This window comes from Pipistrellus hanaki, assembly GCF_964339955.1.
Source record: "Pipistrellus hanaki genome assembly, chromosome: 16".
Taxonomy (NCBI): Eukaryota; Metazoa; Chordata; class Mammalia; order Chiroptera; family Vespertilionidae; genus Pipistrellus; species Pipistrellus hanaki.
The window spans coordinates 11,056,489-11,073,845 of record NC_140518.1 but is presented as its reverse complement, the minus strand read 5'-3'; the positions used below and the strand labels follow the sequence as shown (position 1 = coordinate 11,073,845).

Genomic DNA, 17,357 nt, shown 5'->3' with positions numbered 1-17,357 from the left:
TTGTAAGGTATCCCTTTACCGAACAATCATGGCTTTTACTGTAAGATACAGCTTAAGAGTGGTGTGGAATGCAGGAAGGTGAAAGACCAGGCTGGGATCTCCAGTGACTACCACTTGCCCAGAGAGAGGAATACCTGTTGATTGTGATACCACCTGGAGGCTAATATCTAATTCTTCTCCCCGCACACGCCCCCCCCCCATCTAAATAAGTATTTAGCAGTCCCGCACAATTCCAAAGTAAATGTTAAAGAGTAATAATGAGCCGTAGGAGGGGTCCTTAAAAGTGCAGAACTTGGATATGGAGAATTTTGCACCTTGTGACTGACATCGTGGGAAGGCTAGGCGTCAGGTTTCCCTTTTTTGCAATCGATCTTTGAAAAAGAACGACATTATTTAACTTTAGGGACATTGAGTTTTAAATGTGGTTTTTAAAAATTGAATAAGATTATTCAATCCAACCTTTTTTTATAGATAAGAGAGCTTAAAGGACAGAAACAGGTGAAATCCAGATGTTCCAATAACTGCTCTCAGGTACTTTCTCCAGGGTGCCATGAGGTCTGTGTATGCTTGCATTTATATTTATATTGGGGTTGAAACCCTCTCATAATTCATAAATTGTTGACATCTAAATTTCTGATTTATAAATTCCATTTCCTGCCATTCATATTTAATCAGGGCCTCTCAAATGATTCCTCTCACATTTTAAACCTGGGGTTACAGATCCCAGAGGGCATTCAGCCAAGAGAATTTGGGCCTTCTCTTTAGAGCACATGTGTCAAACACAAGGCCCGCGGGCCAAATCCAGCCCGCCAGGCCTTGCAATGTGGCCCGCACCTCGCTGTCATCACTGCACTCCGCTGTCAGTTTATGACATTGTCAGTTTATGACTGTTCAGTAAACCATTCGGCCCGCGATTTAGGCTGGATTTTAGATTTTGGCACCTTCTCTGATTGAGTTCGACACCCCTACTTTAGAGAATTCTTGAAAAGTATAGATAAGCCTGACAAAATGACAATTCATCTATCTTTAGTTAGACATTTCAATCTGAGCTGAGCCTAATGTGCTTCTCTAATTATAGTGATATATTCCCCACATTACAAAGAGAGACACATGGCCCGACACATGGACTTGGAATTCTGGATGTTTGGTACAATAATATTTGCTTAATGGTAAGAGAAATTATTATCTGGAGCACATGAAAAGCCAAGTGTTTCTCTTGGTAAGCTATTCCCAAATATCCTAGTTCCTTGCAATATCTGTGCTTAACTAATTATAAAATTGAAACTACTTTTTAAATACCAAATGGAATTAATGTTCATTGTAGAAAACAACCAGGAAGCATAAGTGAGCAAAGTAAGAAAGCACTGAACCAATAATATACTAAAAAATTCTTTCATGCAAAGAAAGGGGCGTATTAATTTTCATTGCTTCCATACTTTCACAAGCAAATCCCACTCTTCCTTGTTTACAACTAAAAAAGCCCAAACATTAAAAAATAAAATAAAATAAAATAAAAATTAAAGAGTCACCGATTAAAACTTCTATGTCCTTACTAAACTCTGCCTGAGTTTTAGGAATCTGTATAATAAACAAGAAATCAGTCACCTGACCACTCTCACCCTCATCTCATTCCACCCACCCATTTTCCCTTCCTCCTCCACGCACACACATTGGGACTTCAAAAATATCCTTTTTCAATTCGGTTCTTTCTAAAAGGGGAGTGCGGGGGGGGGGGGGGGGCGGGGGGGAGATAGCAGAAGGGCACGAAGAAGAAGGCTGCATCCAGCTCTTGCGTCCCTAAAGCGCAAAGCCTCTCTAGGCCTCACATGCAAAGCGGATTTGTGCCCGAGCTGGTCTACACAGCCGGCTCCGCGGACACCCCACTCCCCGAGGAGTTCCACTTGAACTTCCTTCGGCAGGTGGAGCGTGAACGCCCCACACTTTTAAGGGGAAGGCGGCGGCGCCCCACTGGCGGTTTCCCGGAATCTCGCCTTGAGTGCAGAGGACTGGGAAGAAGGCAAGGCTGGGCGATGGGCGTTTCATTCATTGCTCCTCTTCCCCTCCTCCCACTCCTCCCTTCCCCAGACTTTCTCTCCCCGTTTCCAGCGCGAGTTTGACGTCGGTCTCCAGGATACCAGACAGCCAATCGCCTGGTTGCTAGGGGAGACGCGCGGCCAATCAGGCGTCGTTGCTGCCTGTAATATTTTTAGCCGGGAGGGACTCCCGGTTCCACTCCCAACGTCAACTCCGTGTGTTTCTCTGCTGCAGGTTGTGAAAAAGGGCGCTCCCCTCCCCCTCGAGTCAGTCTCTCTCTCTCTCTCTCTCTCTCTCTCTCTCTCTCTCTCTCTCTCTCTCTCTCTCTCTCGATCAGACATGTTTCAATCGGAAATTATCTTAAACGCACATTACAGGAAGGCTCCGTGTTTAATAAGTGTTCGTGTTAAAGCAGGCACTTGAAACACACGCATCGATAGATATATACACTTAGATTTGTTTGCAATTCGGCACGGAGGCCTAGGTTGGGACATTTGGAATAAAATGCAATTCTTCCAGGCTCACCCCAGCCCTCCTTCCGAGCGGCCGCTGGGTCGCCCGGGAGGTCTGGTGTGGAATGCAGAGGCAGTTAAACTGTCACCTAGGCGGGAGGTGTGGCCTGATGGTCTCCCCCCCACCCCCAGCCTGACACGGCTGCTCTGGGTTCTGCAGTTGTCACTTTCCGGATGGCAGTTGGCTTCGGCCCCGGAGGGGGATTAATATTCAATCAATCGGGTGCACGAGTCCCCGGAACAGTTCGCCCTTTCTCTAGGCTCTCCCGGGGGTGCACTTGGAGGCCGACCCGGCAGCTTGTCCACGAGTGGGGTTTTCCTCAGCCACAGTCCCACTGGGGCAGGGTCACTTTCTGCAAACTCTGCCCTCCCTCTCGGGCCTCGGACTCCCCTCCCCGTCTTCCTCGAGGCTTCGCCACCTGCTCCGCTCCCCTCCCCCTTCTCCCCGGCGCTCTCCGCCTCAACCCGGAGTCAGCCTGCCCCACCCCACCTGTTACCCTTTACTGGCACGTCTCTCCCCCAATCCCTTTCCACGTTTTGTGTTAGTCCCGCCCACAGAGCTCCATAACGTCGTTTCATTGGCCACCCTGGAGCCCGAGGGGAGAGGCTTTGGCCGCCCCAGCCGAGCGCTGCCCGTCAGGCCAGGAGGCGGGACCTGGCCAATGGCATCGGGGGGCCGGGCGGGGGCGGGGCCAGCGGCCGGGGTCCCGCGAGGGAGCGGGAGGGCGGGGATTGGTTGCGCCGCCCCGAGCTGTGTGACGCCAATGGGCGCGCGTGCACCCCGAAGGGAGGGGATGGGGGCGGGGAAGAGGCTATAAAATGAGAGGCGGGGCGCGCGCCGCGGCAGAAGGAGCTAAGCTCTGGCCCGGCGCGGAGTGGGTGCATGACGAGGACGCTGGGCCGGGCACCGGGCTGTGTGGACCAGTGAGCGCGCTCGCTTGACCCCGTCCTCGCCACGCCGAGTCCGAGGGCCGACCTCCCCCCCGAGGCCAGCACCAGGGCCGCCGCCCTCCGCGCCCTCCGCCCGCCACGTCGTCGTGCACTCAGCCAGCTCGCCGCTGCGGAGCCTCCGCGCCCCCGCCCAGCCGCCCCTTCTCCCCGCCCGGCGGCCCGGTCTGCGGAGGAAGCAGCTGTAAGTATGGAGGGGCGGCGGGCGGGGTCCGCAGGGGGAGGGGGTGCAGCGGCGGCCGGCTCCGGCTCTCGGGGGCGGCGGCGTTGCGGCCCCGGCGCGGAGGGGAGCGGCCCCAGACATCCGGCTCCTGGCAGCTCCGAAGGGCCCGGCGCGCCCGGAGCCGGAGCCGGAGGCGGGGCCGGCCGGCCGGCGCGTCGGGCTCAGCCCGGGCCGGGTGACCGGGGAGGGGGGGGGAGGCCTGAGGCGAGCAGACGGGACTCGGGGGGTTGGGGGAGCCCGGAGGGAGCGGCGGGCTCGAGGGGAACGCCGGGGGCCTCGGGGGCCTCCTCGGGGGCCTGTGGCCACGGCGGCCGAAGGCGGTGCTGGGGAGCCGGTGCTCGGGGCGCTGGCCGCGTCCCAGGAGGCTGGGGCCGGGGGCGGAGAGCGGCGGGTCCGGTTACGCGGGGGGAGGGGAGCAGCTGACCCGGAGCGGCGGCGCCCGGCCCGGCGCCCCGACCTGCCCCGGTGCCCGGCCCCAACAGGCTGCCTTTCCCTTTCTGGTGGCCGAGCTCCCCCGCCCCTTCCTCCGAGGAGGCTTGTGCTGCCTTCCTCCTCCCCACGTCCTCCTCCTCCCTCCTCCCCCCTCCTCTCGCCGCCGCTGGGTTCCGAGGCTGTGAGCAGAAATCTAATGAGACCCGCTGGCTGTTTATGTAATTCCTCACCTCCAGCCGCCTGCCTTCCGCCGAGCCTCCGTCCCCCGTCTGCACCTTCCGCCCATCAGGCGCAATCAGCCGCCTCCCGCGCCCAGGCCTTTGGAGGGGAAAGTGTGTGTAGTTTGGGGGCAGCCGGAGAGCCTCTTCCCTTTGTCACCACCAATGTGGTCCCCGGAACAGATGGGTGGACGCCGGCCTGGCTTTTAAATGTCCCTTTAAGTCAACCTCGGTGTACAAACAGATCTCCTTTGCAAACATCGTCTGTTTGCCCTTGATCTTTCCTTATCCCCACCCAGTGCTGATCCAGCAAACGTTTAAAGGTCGACCTTCCCGTGCAGGGCTCTCCTCCGCGGCTCGCTTATCGAGGGAGGGAGGGAGGAGGGGAGGTGGTTTTGAAAATCAGAATAAAGCTCAGAAACGCTGCCCGTGAAACAGGTTAATAAAGAGTTGTGAAACGAATGGTTGCTTTTATTATGTTTGCTGTCGAAGAGGTATTTTCAGATTTAGAAAGATAGATATATATGGCAAAGAAAAAGCACAAAGAGGCTCAGTTGTGGGCCCTTTCGTATACGCAAGGCCTCAACTGTATAGGATAATTCGGTTTGAAGTGTTCACTAAAATGGCAATTTAGTATATAGTAATTTTAATTTTTAGCATAATGTACTTTGGAAATTAATCTTCCAAACTTCTCGAATTTCTAAATTTTTAACAATAAAGGAGATTTAAGCAGTACAGTACATACTCAAAATGAACAGAAACACAATCCACTTCCAAATTGGTGAATAGGAATATTACCAACTTCTAAAATTGGCATATATATGGAGGTAGATGGATGGGTATTCTGATTATGGTTTTTAGCAAACATTCTTGTGGGAATTGAAAGGAAAAAAGGAATACACTACATATTCTGGACATATTTTTATTCTATTCAGGAACAATTCTAGGGCTAAAATATTGTTTTAACTAAATCCTGTGATCCCACGATATTTTGAACGTTAATAAACAATTTCTGCTGTATATGCCTGTCTTTCGGGCCGATTATATTTTCCAGACTTTCTATCCTGTTAGGCTTTTTCAGAAGTGAAATTATTCCGGGGTAAAAACAGGCTGTGGGACTCAACATTTAGCTCATTTGTACATGTTTGCTTTTGTTTTCTTTAAGGAACAAGACCTCTCAAGGTGAAGCATAACCTACTCTACCAGCACTTTGAATGAAAATTTGTTTCTCTGCCACCAACTGAACACTCTTTTCCCTGGTGGGTGTGGGGAAGTTGAAACCCAAATCTAACTTTGTGGCGTAGCAGCTATGCAGCTTGAAATCCAAGTAGCACTCAATTTTATTATTTCGTATTTGTACAATAAGCTTCCCAGGAGACGTGTCAACATTTTTGGTGAAGAGCTTGAAAGACTTCTGAAGAAGAAGTATGAAGGGCACTGGTATCCTGAAAAGCCATACAAAGGATCAGGGTTTAGGTGTATCCACATAGGGGAGAAGGTGGACCCCGTGATCGAACAAGCATCCAAAGAGAGCGGCTTGGACATTAACGATGTCCGTGGCAATTTGCCACAGGATCTCAGTGTGTGGATCGACCCGTTCGAGGTTTCCTACCAAATCGGTGAGAAGGGACCAGTGAAGGTGCTGTACGTGGATGACAATAGTGAGAACGGGTGCGAGCTGGATAAGGAGATCAAAAACAGCTTTAACCCGGAGGCCCAGGTGTTTATGCCCATAAGCGACCCGGCCTCGTCCGTGTCCAGCTCTCCATCGCCTCCCTTTGGTCACTCTGCTGCCGTCAGCCCCACGTTCATGCCCCGGTCCACCCAGCCTTTAACCTTTACCACTGCCACTTTCGCTGCCACCAAGTTCGGCTCTACCAAAATGAAGAACAGTGGCCGGAGCAACAAGGTGGCACGTACTTCTCCCATCAACCTTGGCTTGAATGTGAATGACCTCTTGAAGCAGAAAGCCATCTCGTCCTCAATGCACTCTCTCTATGGGCTGGGCCTGGGCAGCCAGCAGCCGCAGCAGCAGCCATCCCAGCCGCCGCCGCCGCAGCAGCAGCAGCAGCAGAAAACCTCTGCTCTCTCTCCTAACGCCAAGGAATTCATTTTTCCTAATATGCAGGGTCAAGGTAGTAGTACCAATGGAATGTTCCCAGGTGACAGCCCCCTGAACCTCAGTCCTCTTCAGTACAGTAATGCCTTTGATGTGTTTGCGGCCTACGGAGGCCTCAACGAGAAGTCCTTTGTAGATGGCTTGAATTTTAGCTTAAACAACATGCAGTATTCTAACCAGCAATTCCAGCCAGTTATGGCTAACTAAAAAAAGCAAGAAAAAAAAAGTCGTAAAAGTTAAAAGTACAAGTTAAAATGCTTGGGCCCGAGGAGGGTTTGTTTTTTTTCACCTCCTTGAGATTTTTTTTTTTAAGCATATAGTACAGATACATTCAAGCTTGGTTACAAAAATAAAACATGCATCATTTTTCATTTGCCAACCAAGCACAAAGTTATTTTATACTGACTGTATATTTTAAAGTATACGCTCAGATATGGCCTCTCACAGTATTTAAGATATAGCAAGGACATGGCTGATTTTTTTCTTTTTATAAAAAATTGGCACTAATAAGTGGGTTTATTGGTCTTTTCTAATTGTATAATTTAATTTAGTACAAAGTTTGTAAAATATCAGAGGATATATATATATTGTTTCTACGACATGGTATTGCATTTATATCTTTTTACTACAGTGATCTGTGACAGCAGCAGCTTCATGTTGTATTTTTTTTACTGAAATTGTAAAATATCCATCTTAAAGACATCAACTATTCTAAAAATTGTGTACAGGATATTCCTTTAGTGGTGGAATTAAAATGTACGAATATTTGCTTTTTTCAAAAAATGTATTTTCTGTTAAAGGTTTAAAGATTTTTGCTATATATTATGGAAGAAAATGTAATCGTAAATATTAATTTTGTACCTATATTGTGCAATACTTGAAAAAATGGTATAAAAGTATTTTGAGTCAGTGTCTTACATGTTAAGAGGGACTGAAATAGTTTATATTAAGTTTGTATTAAAATTCTTTAAAATTAAAAATGCTTTTTGTGGTCTTTTAAACCTTTGCCAAAGATCTGTCTCTGGAGGTAAGGACATTATAAATGCTGATGATGCAGAAAGGTCTGGCTCATTGGACCACAAAGGAATCATGGGAAGCAGTTGCTCCGCTAGTGCAGCAGATAGTAGTTTGCTACATAGAAAGTTGTCCTAGCGAAACTCCATAGCCTGACCAATGCTTGGGACCAACTTATTTTCTGGCACCTCTCTCCAGGCCATCTGGATGGTATGCTAAAGCTAGTCATAGCAAGCTTTAAAAAGTGTCATGCTGACATGGAAGGTGATAAAATGAAATTCTCTCATAATCTGAGAGGATTTATTTGAAATGTATATAAGAGAGGGACCATTGGATCGGTTTTCTGTTTCTGTATAGGAGATGAACAGCTCATAAAACTTGCTTGGACAAAGCAGCTGACCTAACTTGACAAAGGTTTAGGTCTGTTTACTAATCCATCTACTTAAAGCTCAGTCATTGTATGACATCGGAGAGTTTACGATCTAACTATTCAAGATTGGACAGGTTGCTCAGTATTAGCATTTGTGTGCATTTTCCCAGCATATTGTTTTTATTTTTTTATGGTAAATTGGATAGCCAACCTGCTGGTTTGGGTTTTTTTTAATGGTTAGCCATTGATAATGTGTGTCAAATTGTAGTGGCTTGTTGAGGATGGAGTTTTTAAAAAACTGATGACCTGGGAGGGACACTATGTGAATGAGTCATTTAACCATTTAATTGTCCACTGGTACGGTGTTGACATAGTATTGGTGACAAAATTGCCCTGAATGGGAAGAAGAAAATAACTTTCTCTGTGCTTTTATAGTAAGGAACCAGCACTGCCTGGGTTACTAGTGAAATAAATTTGGTGTCAAGTGAGTTTTTGGATGTCCGTCTACAAAAGCCTTTTGTCTGGTACCCAAGCAGCTTAGAGCAATAAAACGTTGTGAGGAGACAAGCACTGAAAATCACAGCTAAGCTTTTCTGTCAGCTCCATGGCGAGGCCATTGTGCTTCCGGGGACAGAATGAGGCTACGGGGAAGCATCGGGACAGTGAGGGGACGCGCAGGTCTGGGCTGCCAGCGCTCTCAATGTGCCTTTGTGGCCACCGCACAGAGTTAGCAGCTGTAAGGACAATCGGTCATGGTTTGAAGCACTGTTTTCTGCTACAGACATTTGGTTGACGTTATCATAGACTTACCTTGAAAGGAAACTGCCTTTTTATAAGTGAACGGCTCAGTTAACAGACTTTTTCCTGAAAACCAGAATAAGCTGGTCACTAGATAGGCAATGGAATTTGTAACAATCTGGAACACGAATATATAGATTTAAATTAGTAGTTCTTAAATGTAAGAATATCAGATTGTAGGAGTGTGTGTATCGACAAAAACAACAACAAAAAAACAACAAGGAATTGCACCCTGGGTGATGTGGCTTGGTTGGTTGGGGTGTGGTCCCCATTCACCAAAAGGTTTTGGGTTCAATTCCCAGTTCAATGCCCAGGTTGCGGGATTGATCAATGTTTCTCTCTTCCTCTCTTAAAAACATGTCCTTGGGTGAGGATTTAAAAAAAAAAATCTTAGGGAAATTTCGTATTGGTACATATGTTCACTTGGCACTTGAAAAGGACTAAATTTTATCTTGATTGGTTTTTGTTTTGTTTTAAATATATTTTATTGATTTTTTTTACAGAGAGGAAGGGAGAAGAAGAGGGATAGAGTTAGAAACATCAATGAGAGAGAAACATCGACCAACTGCCTCCTGCACACCCCCTACTGGGGATGTGCCTGCAACCAAGGGACATGCCTTTGACCGGAATCAAACCTGGGACCGCTCAGTCCGCAGGCTGATGCTCTATCCACTGAGCCAAACCGGTTTTAGCTATCTTGATTGGTCTTAAGAAAGCAATCACTTGATTTGAGTTTGAGGACTTTATGGCTCTGGGTCCATGCTCATTAGGAATGGAAGCTCTTTAAAAGGTGTTTTTTCTAACACACCTTAGAAAAGCTTACATCTTAGCCCCCAATCTTTTTTTTCCCCAGGTGCCATCACACTATTGACCCTCTGTGGAGAGTGCTTTAGTTGGCAAGTTGAGTTAGATCTTACGAGGTCTTTCCTATCTTTTTTTACTTCAATAACTAGATACTACAGCAGCTTTGGGAAGGCCTTATCCTGGTGTCCAAAATACTGCCTTATAGATGCATGGCTCATGGGTGAGTGGAGAAGATGGTACTAAAAAGTAGCCCTGGATTAGAACAGTGGTCGGCAAACTCATTAGTCAACAGCCAAGTAGCCACAGTATGGCAATTGAAATTTCTTTTGAGAGCCAAATTTTTCAATGTAAACTTCTAACGCCACTTCTTCAAAATAGACTCACCCAGACCATGGTATTTTGTGGAAGAGCCACACTCAAGGGGCCAAAGAGCCGCATGTCGCTTGTGAGCCACAGTTTGTTGACCACGGGTTTAGGAGATTCCTTTACTGCCCGTCTTTCCTACCTAAAATCAGGTGTATCGTTCATTCCTCTTTGAATAACGTGAACCTCTATTAGATGGCAAAGGTAGCCTTCCAGTCAAAATGCCCCTTGAAGATAGTGACAGTGTTGACATGGCTGCTTCGCTTTGAAGGTGCCCTGAGTTTTAAATAGTTTTCTGGTGTATGTGACTGTTCATTCTCAAATAGGTGTCTTATGAACTGGCACTTTGAGAGACATATTAATCTAGCAAATCTTGAGGACTTAGGTTGTTTTAAAATGTGACCAGCATAGAAAAAAGTATCTCTCTGGACATACGTAAGCTAATGAAGTAGAATGCTGGTTGGAGAACTTCCTCCACACCCTTTCCCTACACATACAGACAAGAGCGTAGGCACATCAGCGATACATCCTCACTTGACTAGAATGCATGTTTTTATCAGAAGCAGGATAACAAGCTCTAGTACAAGATCCATTCAGAAAACAGCTTTGTGCCCTAACCGGTTTGGCTCAGTGGATTGAGCGTCGGCCTGCGGATTGAAGGGTCCCAGGTTCGATTCCAGTTGGGCATGTACCTTGGTTGCGGGCACATCCACAAAGGTGGGTGTGCAGGAGGCAGCTGATTGATGTTTCTCTCTCATCAATGTTTCTAGCTCTCCCTCTCCCTTCCTCTCTATAAAAAAAAACCACAATAAAATATATTAAAAAAGAAAACAGCTTTGTTTTTAAAAAAATGTTTTTATTAATTTCAGAGAGAGAGAGAGAGAGAGAGGAACATCAATGATGAGAAACACCATCAATCGGCTGCCTCCTGCATGCACGCCCTCTACTGGGGATCGAGCCCGCAACCTGGGGCATGTGCTAGTCATGTATTACGCACTGTATGTGCCATGTTACATTTCTAACCTCGTGTGCAGAAGCAGGGCTGGCTTAAACTCATATAGTCTGGTTCCAGAGTTCATGCTCTTAAACTACTAACTATATGCTTGTTCCCTCTGGTTAATTGCTATTCTAATGTGAAGTGGAATAAAGATGGTTTTTTATGTGTTAACCAAATGACTTGTAGAATCTCCACAAGCATTACTGAGTCAGGTGGAAGGCGCTTACCCATGCTCTGTAGTCATGATGCTCTGAAAGAGAGACTTCATTCTCTGGTGCTCATAAACTAGAATCGCAGGCCATCTGGAGGCATTTTTAGAAATCATTAATGATGCTTGTTGATTTTCTTAATTCAATTGTGTAAATCCTCTCAGTTTTATAACCACAGGATGACGCCCTCAGACTAAGGACTGCAGATTTAATGGCTCTATCACTTCTAAGTTGTCTACATTAGACCTGTAGCTATGTTTACATACATTCCCTACCTGTGTTTATCGATAAACTCAATAAGGAAAGGTTATGTAAGTTACCAAAATAGTTTTCAACAGTGTGCTTCTAGTATTTATTTATTTTTATTTATTTTTTTTAAATATATTGATTTTTTTACAGAGAGGAAGAGAGAGGGATAAAGAGTTTGAAACATCGATGAGAGAGAATCATCAATCAGCTGCTTCTTGCACACCCCCTCTGGGGATGTGCCTGCAACCAAGGTACATGCCCTTACCGGTATCAAACCTGGGACCTTTCAGTCCACAGGCTGACGCTCTATCCACTGAGCCAAACCGGTTTCGGCCTTATGATTTATTTCAAGTTACTTTAAAAAACTATCTTAAACCCAGCCGGTGTGGTTCAGTGTAGAGTCTCAACCCATGAACCAGGAGGTACCAGTTTGATTCCTGGTCAGGGCACATGCTCTGGTTGCAGGCTGGATCCCCATTAGGGAATGGGCAGGAGGCAGCCAATCTGTGATTCTCTCTCATCATTGATGTTTCCCTCTTTCTCTTTCCCCCACTCCCTTCCTTTATCTGAAATAAATAAAAACATATTTTTTAAAAGGATTCTCTTAAGACACACCTTTGTAATCATATATATACAGGTGTTGTACGAAATCATCTTTTTGCTTTTATTTTAAACATTAAGGAAACCAAATGGACTCTAGTTTCAAACTTGTTCTGAAAGCCTTTCTTGAAGAAATCAAAGTATATTTTAGTTTTAAATAAAAACTTATATTTTAGAAGCATAAGCTATTATGGATGAAACATAAGCTATTATGGGTGAACTTACGTTCCCTTTTAGTGTTGCTATTAGTTTTGAACATGTCGAAATTGCACAGAACAGAAAAACCCATTTTAAAAATGACTCAGAAGAATTTCTGGAGCTTCTCTATGGATTAAATCTTGTTATACTAAACTAGAGGCCCAGTGCACAAATTCATGCACAGGTGGGGTTCCTCAGCCTGGCCTGCGATTGGGGCTAATCTGGGCTGTCTTGCTCAGTCCTCATCTGGGCCAATTGGGGCCGCTGGCCAGAAGGAGTTTTGGCCAGCTGGCGGGACAGTGGCAGGTTGGCTGTGGGAGTGCACTGACCACCAGGGGGCAGCTCCTGCATTGAGTGTCTGCCCCCTGGAGGTCAGTGCATGTCATAGTGACTGGTTGTTTGGTCAACTGGTTGTAATGGTCTGTTAGGCTTTTATATTTATATATATATAGATAGATGCCTACTATTTAGATTTTGGATTAGTTAGAATTTGATTGGACCAAATATTAATGAACACATGGGTTTTTGGAAGTTTAGATTGGGCTAAAAGTCTTGTCATCAATGGTATTTTTTTTTTTCATCAATGGTATTTGACTTGTAAAGTATAAAGCACTACTAATCATTTCTCAATATTTGAGTTTTAAGATTTATATTTTAAAAGACTTGCTTTATATATATAATCGGTAAGTAGAGATTTGAGATCACCTCACAATTAGGCAAACCTTAGAAGAAAACATTGAGCCAGGGGGCAGCCCATGTCTAGAGGCTATTTGAAATTATGGGTCTAATTTCTTCCTGAAGCAAGTTAAGTCATTTGACTGAAATGACTCAGTTTCTTCATCTGCAAAATGGGTATAGCGATCTCAATATACTTCCTCAGGGAACAAATCACCTGGCTATGAAGAGTTGCCATTGAATTAATGGAGCATGTTCTCAGGGGCTTACATTTTTAGAAGCCATGACTGTTCAGAATTTTGTTCATGTTTGCTGCCCTTTGAAATCAAGAAAGTAAGTGAAGACCATAACTGTTTATTGTGCCAACATTTCGTTGTCCAGTCTATTCTCTGCACCAGCAGAATTAAATACAGATTCTACAGTATTATCCTAGAAGCCATTCTGTTCATGTTTCAGTAATAAACACCGCTGAGTGTGTAATTCTCGTTTTGAGGTGCTGAGAGGGAGACCAGTGTTTCAGCATTCATTTCATGCAATCAGCAAATTGATTCAAACCCAGTATACAAGCTGATGCGCCTGTGGGAGCAGCCAGCAGCGTTTGCTAAAGCGCCCCATGCTGCTGTGAAAGGGACTGAAATGGCTGTTCCTATTTAAGTGATACTGGCTCGGAAACAGGAGCCATTAAGATGCGGCTCTGGTGGTAGATGTGTCATATGGGTAACAGCGCTGGCTCTATTTTACTGCAGGTAGAAAAGAAGAGGAGGTTTGCTTTACAGAAGGGAAAAACATTGAGGACTTGGAAGGAAAAACACATTCCGTCTGGCATTATGAGTTCTTTACTTCACCAGCAAAATATGACCAGTGTGCAGAACAGAGAACAGGTGTGAAATATTTTTAGACAAACCTTGGCGTATACTGTAGGTCGCATCCCTTCTCTATACACACTCCGCCACACATTTCAGAGATAATTGTGGAGAAACCACATTTTCAGAATAAGCTAGGCATTGCGTTTATAGAGGTTGCTTTTTTTTCTTTCTTTCTTTCTTTTTTTTTTTTTTTTGGTGCTGAGTGTTCAAATCGAACATAAACTTCCTTCCCAGCCATCAGGTTGCAGCTATTTTTAAACGCTGGTTCTCCGCGTGCCCTTCGACAGCTCTCCTCCTCCTCCTCCATGGAGCTGTGGGGAGCTGGGGGACACGGCAGCATAAAGGCTGGGCCGTGATGTCCCCCTACACCAGATTCGGATGTAAAACGGTTCCTTATTCCTTTCCGCTGGGAAGAAACGTGACAAGCATGGGCTCCGCAGCGGTCTCTCCTGGTCTCTACCAAGTGGGTATAAACTGATGCCTCCTGAATGCTGTTAGGAGGGAACAGCAGATCCTCCGATCAGACTGGTTGGAAGAAACAGCATCAGAGGACCCTGCAAAGGTTGCCCATGGCAGTCAAGAATCCAGATGGGCTGGGACGTAGGTCCAGTCGTAAGTGCAGTCCCTCTTCTGTTCTCAACCAAATGCCGGCACCCCGGCACCAGCCCCACAGCCACGGCTGGTAAGGATGGAGGAGGTTTGTTCTGTACGGAGCACGCCTGTTCTTTTCTCGCTCTGGTTCCATCCAGATCTGCCTCCTCCCCTCAGAGCTCTCTTCCCAAAAAAGGAATCCTCCTTGTAGTGTGAACTGCCGGCCGGTCTGAAGTTCCCTGGTGCGGGGTGACCTGTCCGCTCGCTCTGCTTCCAGGAAACACGACGGGGATCTCTGAGCCGTTTCCACGCGAGGCCTGAGGTGGTTGCGCCCCCGGGGGCCTTCCTGGCAGCGAAGGGGTCCCCAGAGGCCCTGTAACATAAAGGACTGAGAACAGCCCGGCTTTCCCATCGGCCCGAAAGGGTTTTCCCTGGGAAAGGTCCGCTTTCTGGATTTTACAAAAGATGGCAGGAAAGGGAGGAAACTCGGTAACTTAGGTCGAAATGATGGTCGGAAGGAGGCTTTGGGTAATCACCAGGACCGCGAGAGGGAAAAGAATGCTTAGGTTCTGTGCAGAAGGGATGAGGGGAGAGGGATGCAGGTGAGGCTTCACCCCCCACCCCCCACCCCGAGCCTCTGCCAGAGGAGAGGGCAGGCAGCAGGCGGGAAAGGGTTTCTCTCCTTAAGGAGGAACCTGTCCACACTCCCTGGGCACTTGTCCTGGAGATCGGTCTCCTCACTGGAGGCTTTGCGGGTTGAGCCCCGGAGGAGTCCCCCTTCCCAGGCACACACTGTCCTGCCGGCTGTGGGTCTGCTTCCAGGCTGGGCGGTGGGCAGGGGCTGGCTGCACCCACGCCGCGCGTGCTGCCTATCAGAGAGGCCGTGGTTTCCACAGGATCACAGAATCCCAAGCTCACCCTTGAACACGGATGCTCCGTTAGAGAAGGCTCAACAATGATACTTCCATCGTATTTACTGTGAGCTTAGATATGGTCCTAAACACAGATTTCCTAAGGCTCTTCTGGAGATTGTGGTGTTTTTCTCATTTACAGATAAAGAAGTGGATGCAGACAGTGTGTGTGTGTGTGTGTGTGTATATATATATATATATATATATATATATATATTTCAGAGAGGAAGGGGGAGGGAGGGAGGGAGGGAGGGGGAGAGAGAGAGAGAGAGAGAGAGAGAGAGAGAGAGAGAATCATAGATTGGCTGCCTCCTGCATGCCCCCTACTGGGGACCGAGCCCACAACCCAGGCATGTGCCCTTGACTGGAATAAAACCCAGGACCCTTCAGTCCGCAGGCTGATGCTCTATCCACTGAGCCAAACCAGCTAGGGTGTTCAGTCAGCTTCTGACAGAGTAATGGCCAACAGAGCCAGGATTGGAGCCGTGGGATTCTGTTTCCAAAGTCCATGGTCCTTAACCATCCATCACCCCGCTGCTTGGCGACCTCCACTGGAGGGCTTTGTGAGAGAGCCGGGCTGGATTATTTCGGAGAAGTGAGCTAAAGTGCACTCTGTGCCAACTCTCCCTCCCTGAACACCCAGCGTGGCCTTGAAAATGGCTGTGTGCTCCGGCCCCGGGCTCATTTTAATACCAGCCTCTGCCAGGCACCGGCAGGAAAGGGGCGTTTGCTACAAAGGCACCGAGGAATGTGATCTAAGAGCTGGAGGGCCCCGTGCTTGTTCCATTTATCCACATCACTGCTGCTGTCCGGGCACAAAGACCCTGACATCATTGAACTCTTTTAGCAAAAGCGTGAGGTTGACTTGTAGCTGGTCTAGGGTCAGATTCTCTAAGGTCCCCCAGTGATCTCAAATAAAGTTAGCTATCATTTAAACCAGTGTTTCCCAAACTTCTCTCATGATGAGAATCACCTGGTGGAGTTGTTAAAACACAGATTCCTGAATCCCAACTAAGAAGTGCTAAACTAGAATTTTTGGGAACATATAGGTAAAATTGTATACTTAACTAGTGCTCTAAGACAGATGTTATATACAGAGCACTAAGTTAGGTATGCAATTTTACCTATATGTTCTCAAAAATTCTAGCTTAGCACTTCTTAGTTGGGATTCAGGAATCTGTGGTTTAACAACTCCACCAGGTGATTCTCATCATGAGAGAAGTTTGGAAAACACTGATTTAAACAATGCCTGTGTTTGTTCACTCAACACATCTATTGAGCACGCACGTGGTCAGGAGCCAGTGGCGATATAGGTAAACCTTCAGGACCTTCCGAGGAGCTCACTGTCTGGCAAAATATAGCACATCGGCCCGCGTTGTCTTAGACAGGAGACTGTGACGTCGTGAATAAAAAGGGGAACAGGTCACGCCCACCTGAGGGGTTCTAGGTGGGGGAGGAGTTACCAGGCCGTGAAGAATGGGCCTTCTGGGGGAACATGGGCCCCTCCTTTTTCCATCTGACGTGTCCCCAGCGGGAAGGACGTGGGCTGCCGGTCCCTGGGGGGAAAGGCAGAGTGTCAGAATCAGACACTCGGCGGCTGGCCCGGCACTCCCAGGAGGCCTGCCTGTGACTGTGGCCATTTCGGAGTTTCTCATGGCTCCAAGCTTCGTACAGACCGATGGGAAGGAGATGTATATGCACCTGACCCAAGGGTGGGACGGAGAGGTCGGGTGAGAAGGCAGAGGGAAGATGTGGTGATGGTGGTGGTGGTGATGGTGGTGGTGGTGGTGGTGGTGGTGGTGGTGGTGGGGAACGGGCTGGGCCAGAGGGACGGCTCAAGACCGAGCTTCAGTTTAAAGCTTGACCTGGAAACCTCCTCAGGCTAGAAGCTCCCTCTAGGGGTCACCCCATTTGTTTTCCTTCCTTTAGAGGCCACACTTTTTGTTTTTTAATCAGGGTTCACAGCAGGGAGCACCCTTCCAGAAGCTGGTGTTGGAGGAATGTGTGTTTACACACAAACTCAAGTCACCCCCAGGTCACTCCCACGTGTCCCCTCCTCCCCGCCCCCACACCGCACCCTAGACCTGGCCAAAGTAACAAGTCTTTTCAGAACTCAACTGTTCTGTTTCCTAGTTTACTTTTATGTTCTGGATGTTTAGAAATAGCCTTCCATCTTGAGCGTAAATCAAAGTGAGACGGGAGGGGAAGCTCTGGAAGGAGATCTAC

At 47.3% G+C, this 17,357-nt stretch overlaps 1 protein-coding gene across 1 annotated transcript; it reads left to right on the top strand.

The window, feature by feature from the left end:
- The first annotated feature begins 3,388 nt into the window (after positions 1–3,388).
- TOB1 (transducer of ERBB2, 1) lies at positions 3,389–7,466 on the top strand. Its single transcript, XM_084863759.1, has 2 exons — positions 3,389–3,678; positions 5,533–7,466. Exon 2 carries the CDS (start codon positions 5,677–5,679, stop codon positions 6,691–6,693), a length of 1,017 nt encoding a protein of 338 aa, XP_084719885.1. The 5' UTR covers positions 3,389–3,678; positions 5,533–5,676; the 3' UTR covers positions 6,694–7,466.
- Positions 7,467–17,357: the final 9,891 nt, after the last annotated feature.

Excerpts from the sequence above, each read along its gene's own strand:
- TOB1 (XM_084863759.1), top strand. The coding sequence starts at position 5,677 with ATGCAGCTTGAAATCCAAGTAGCACTCAATTTTATTATTTCGTATTTG.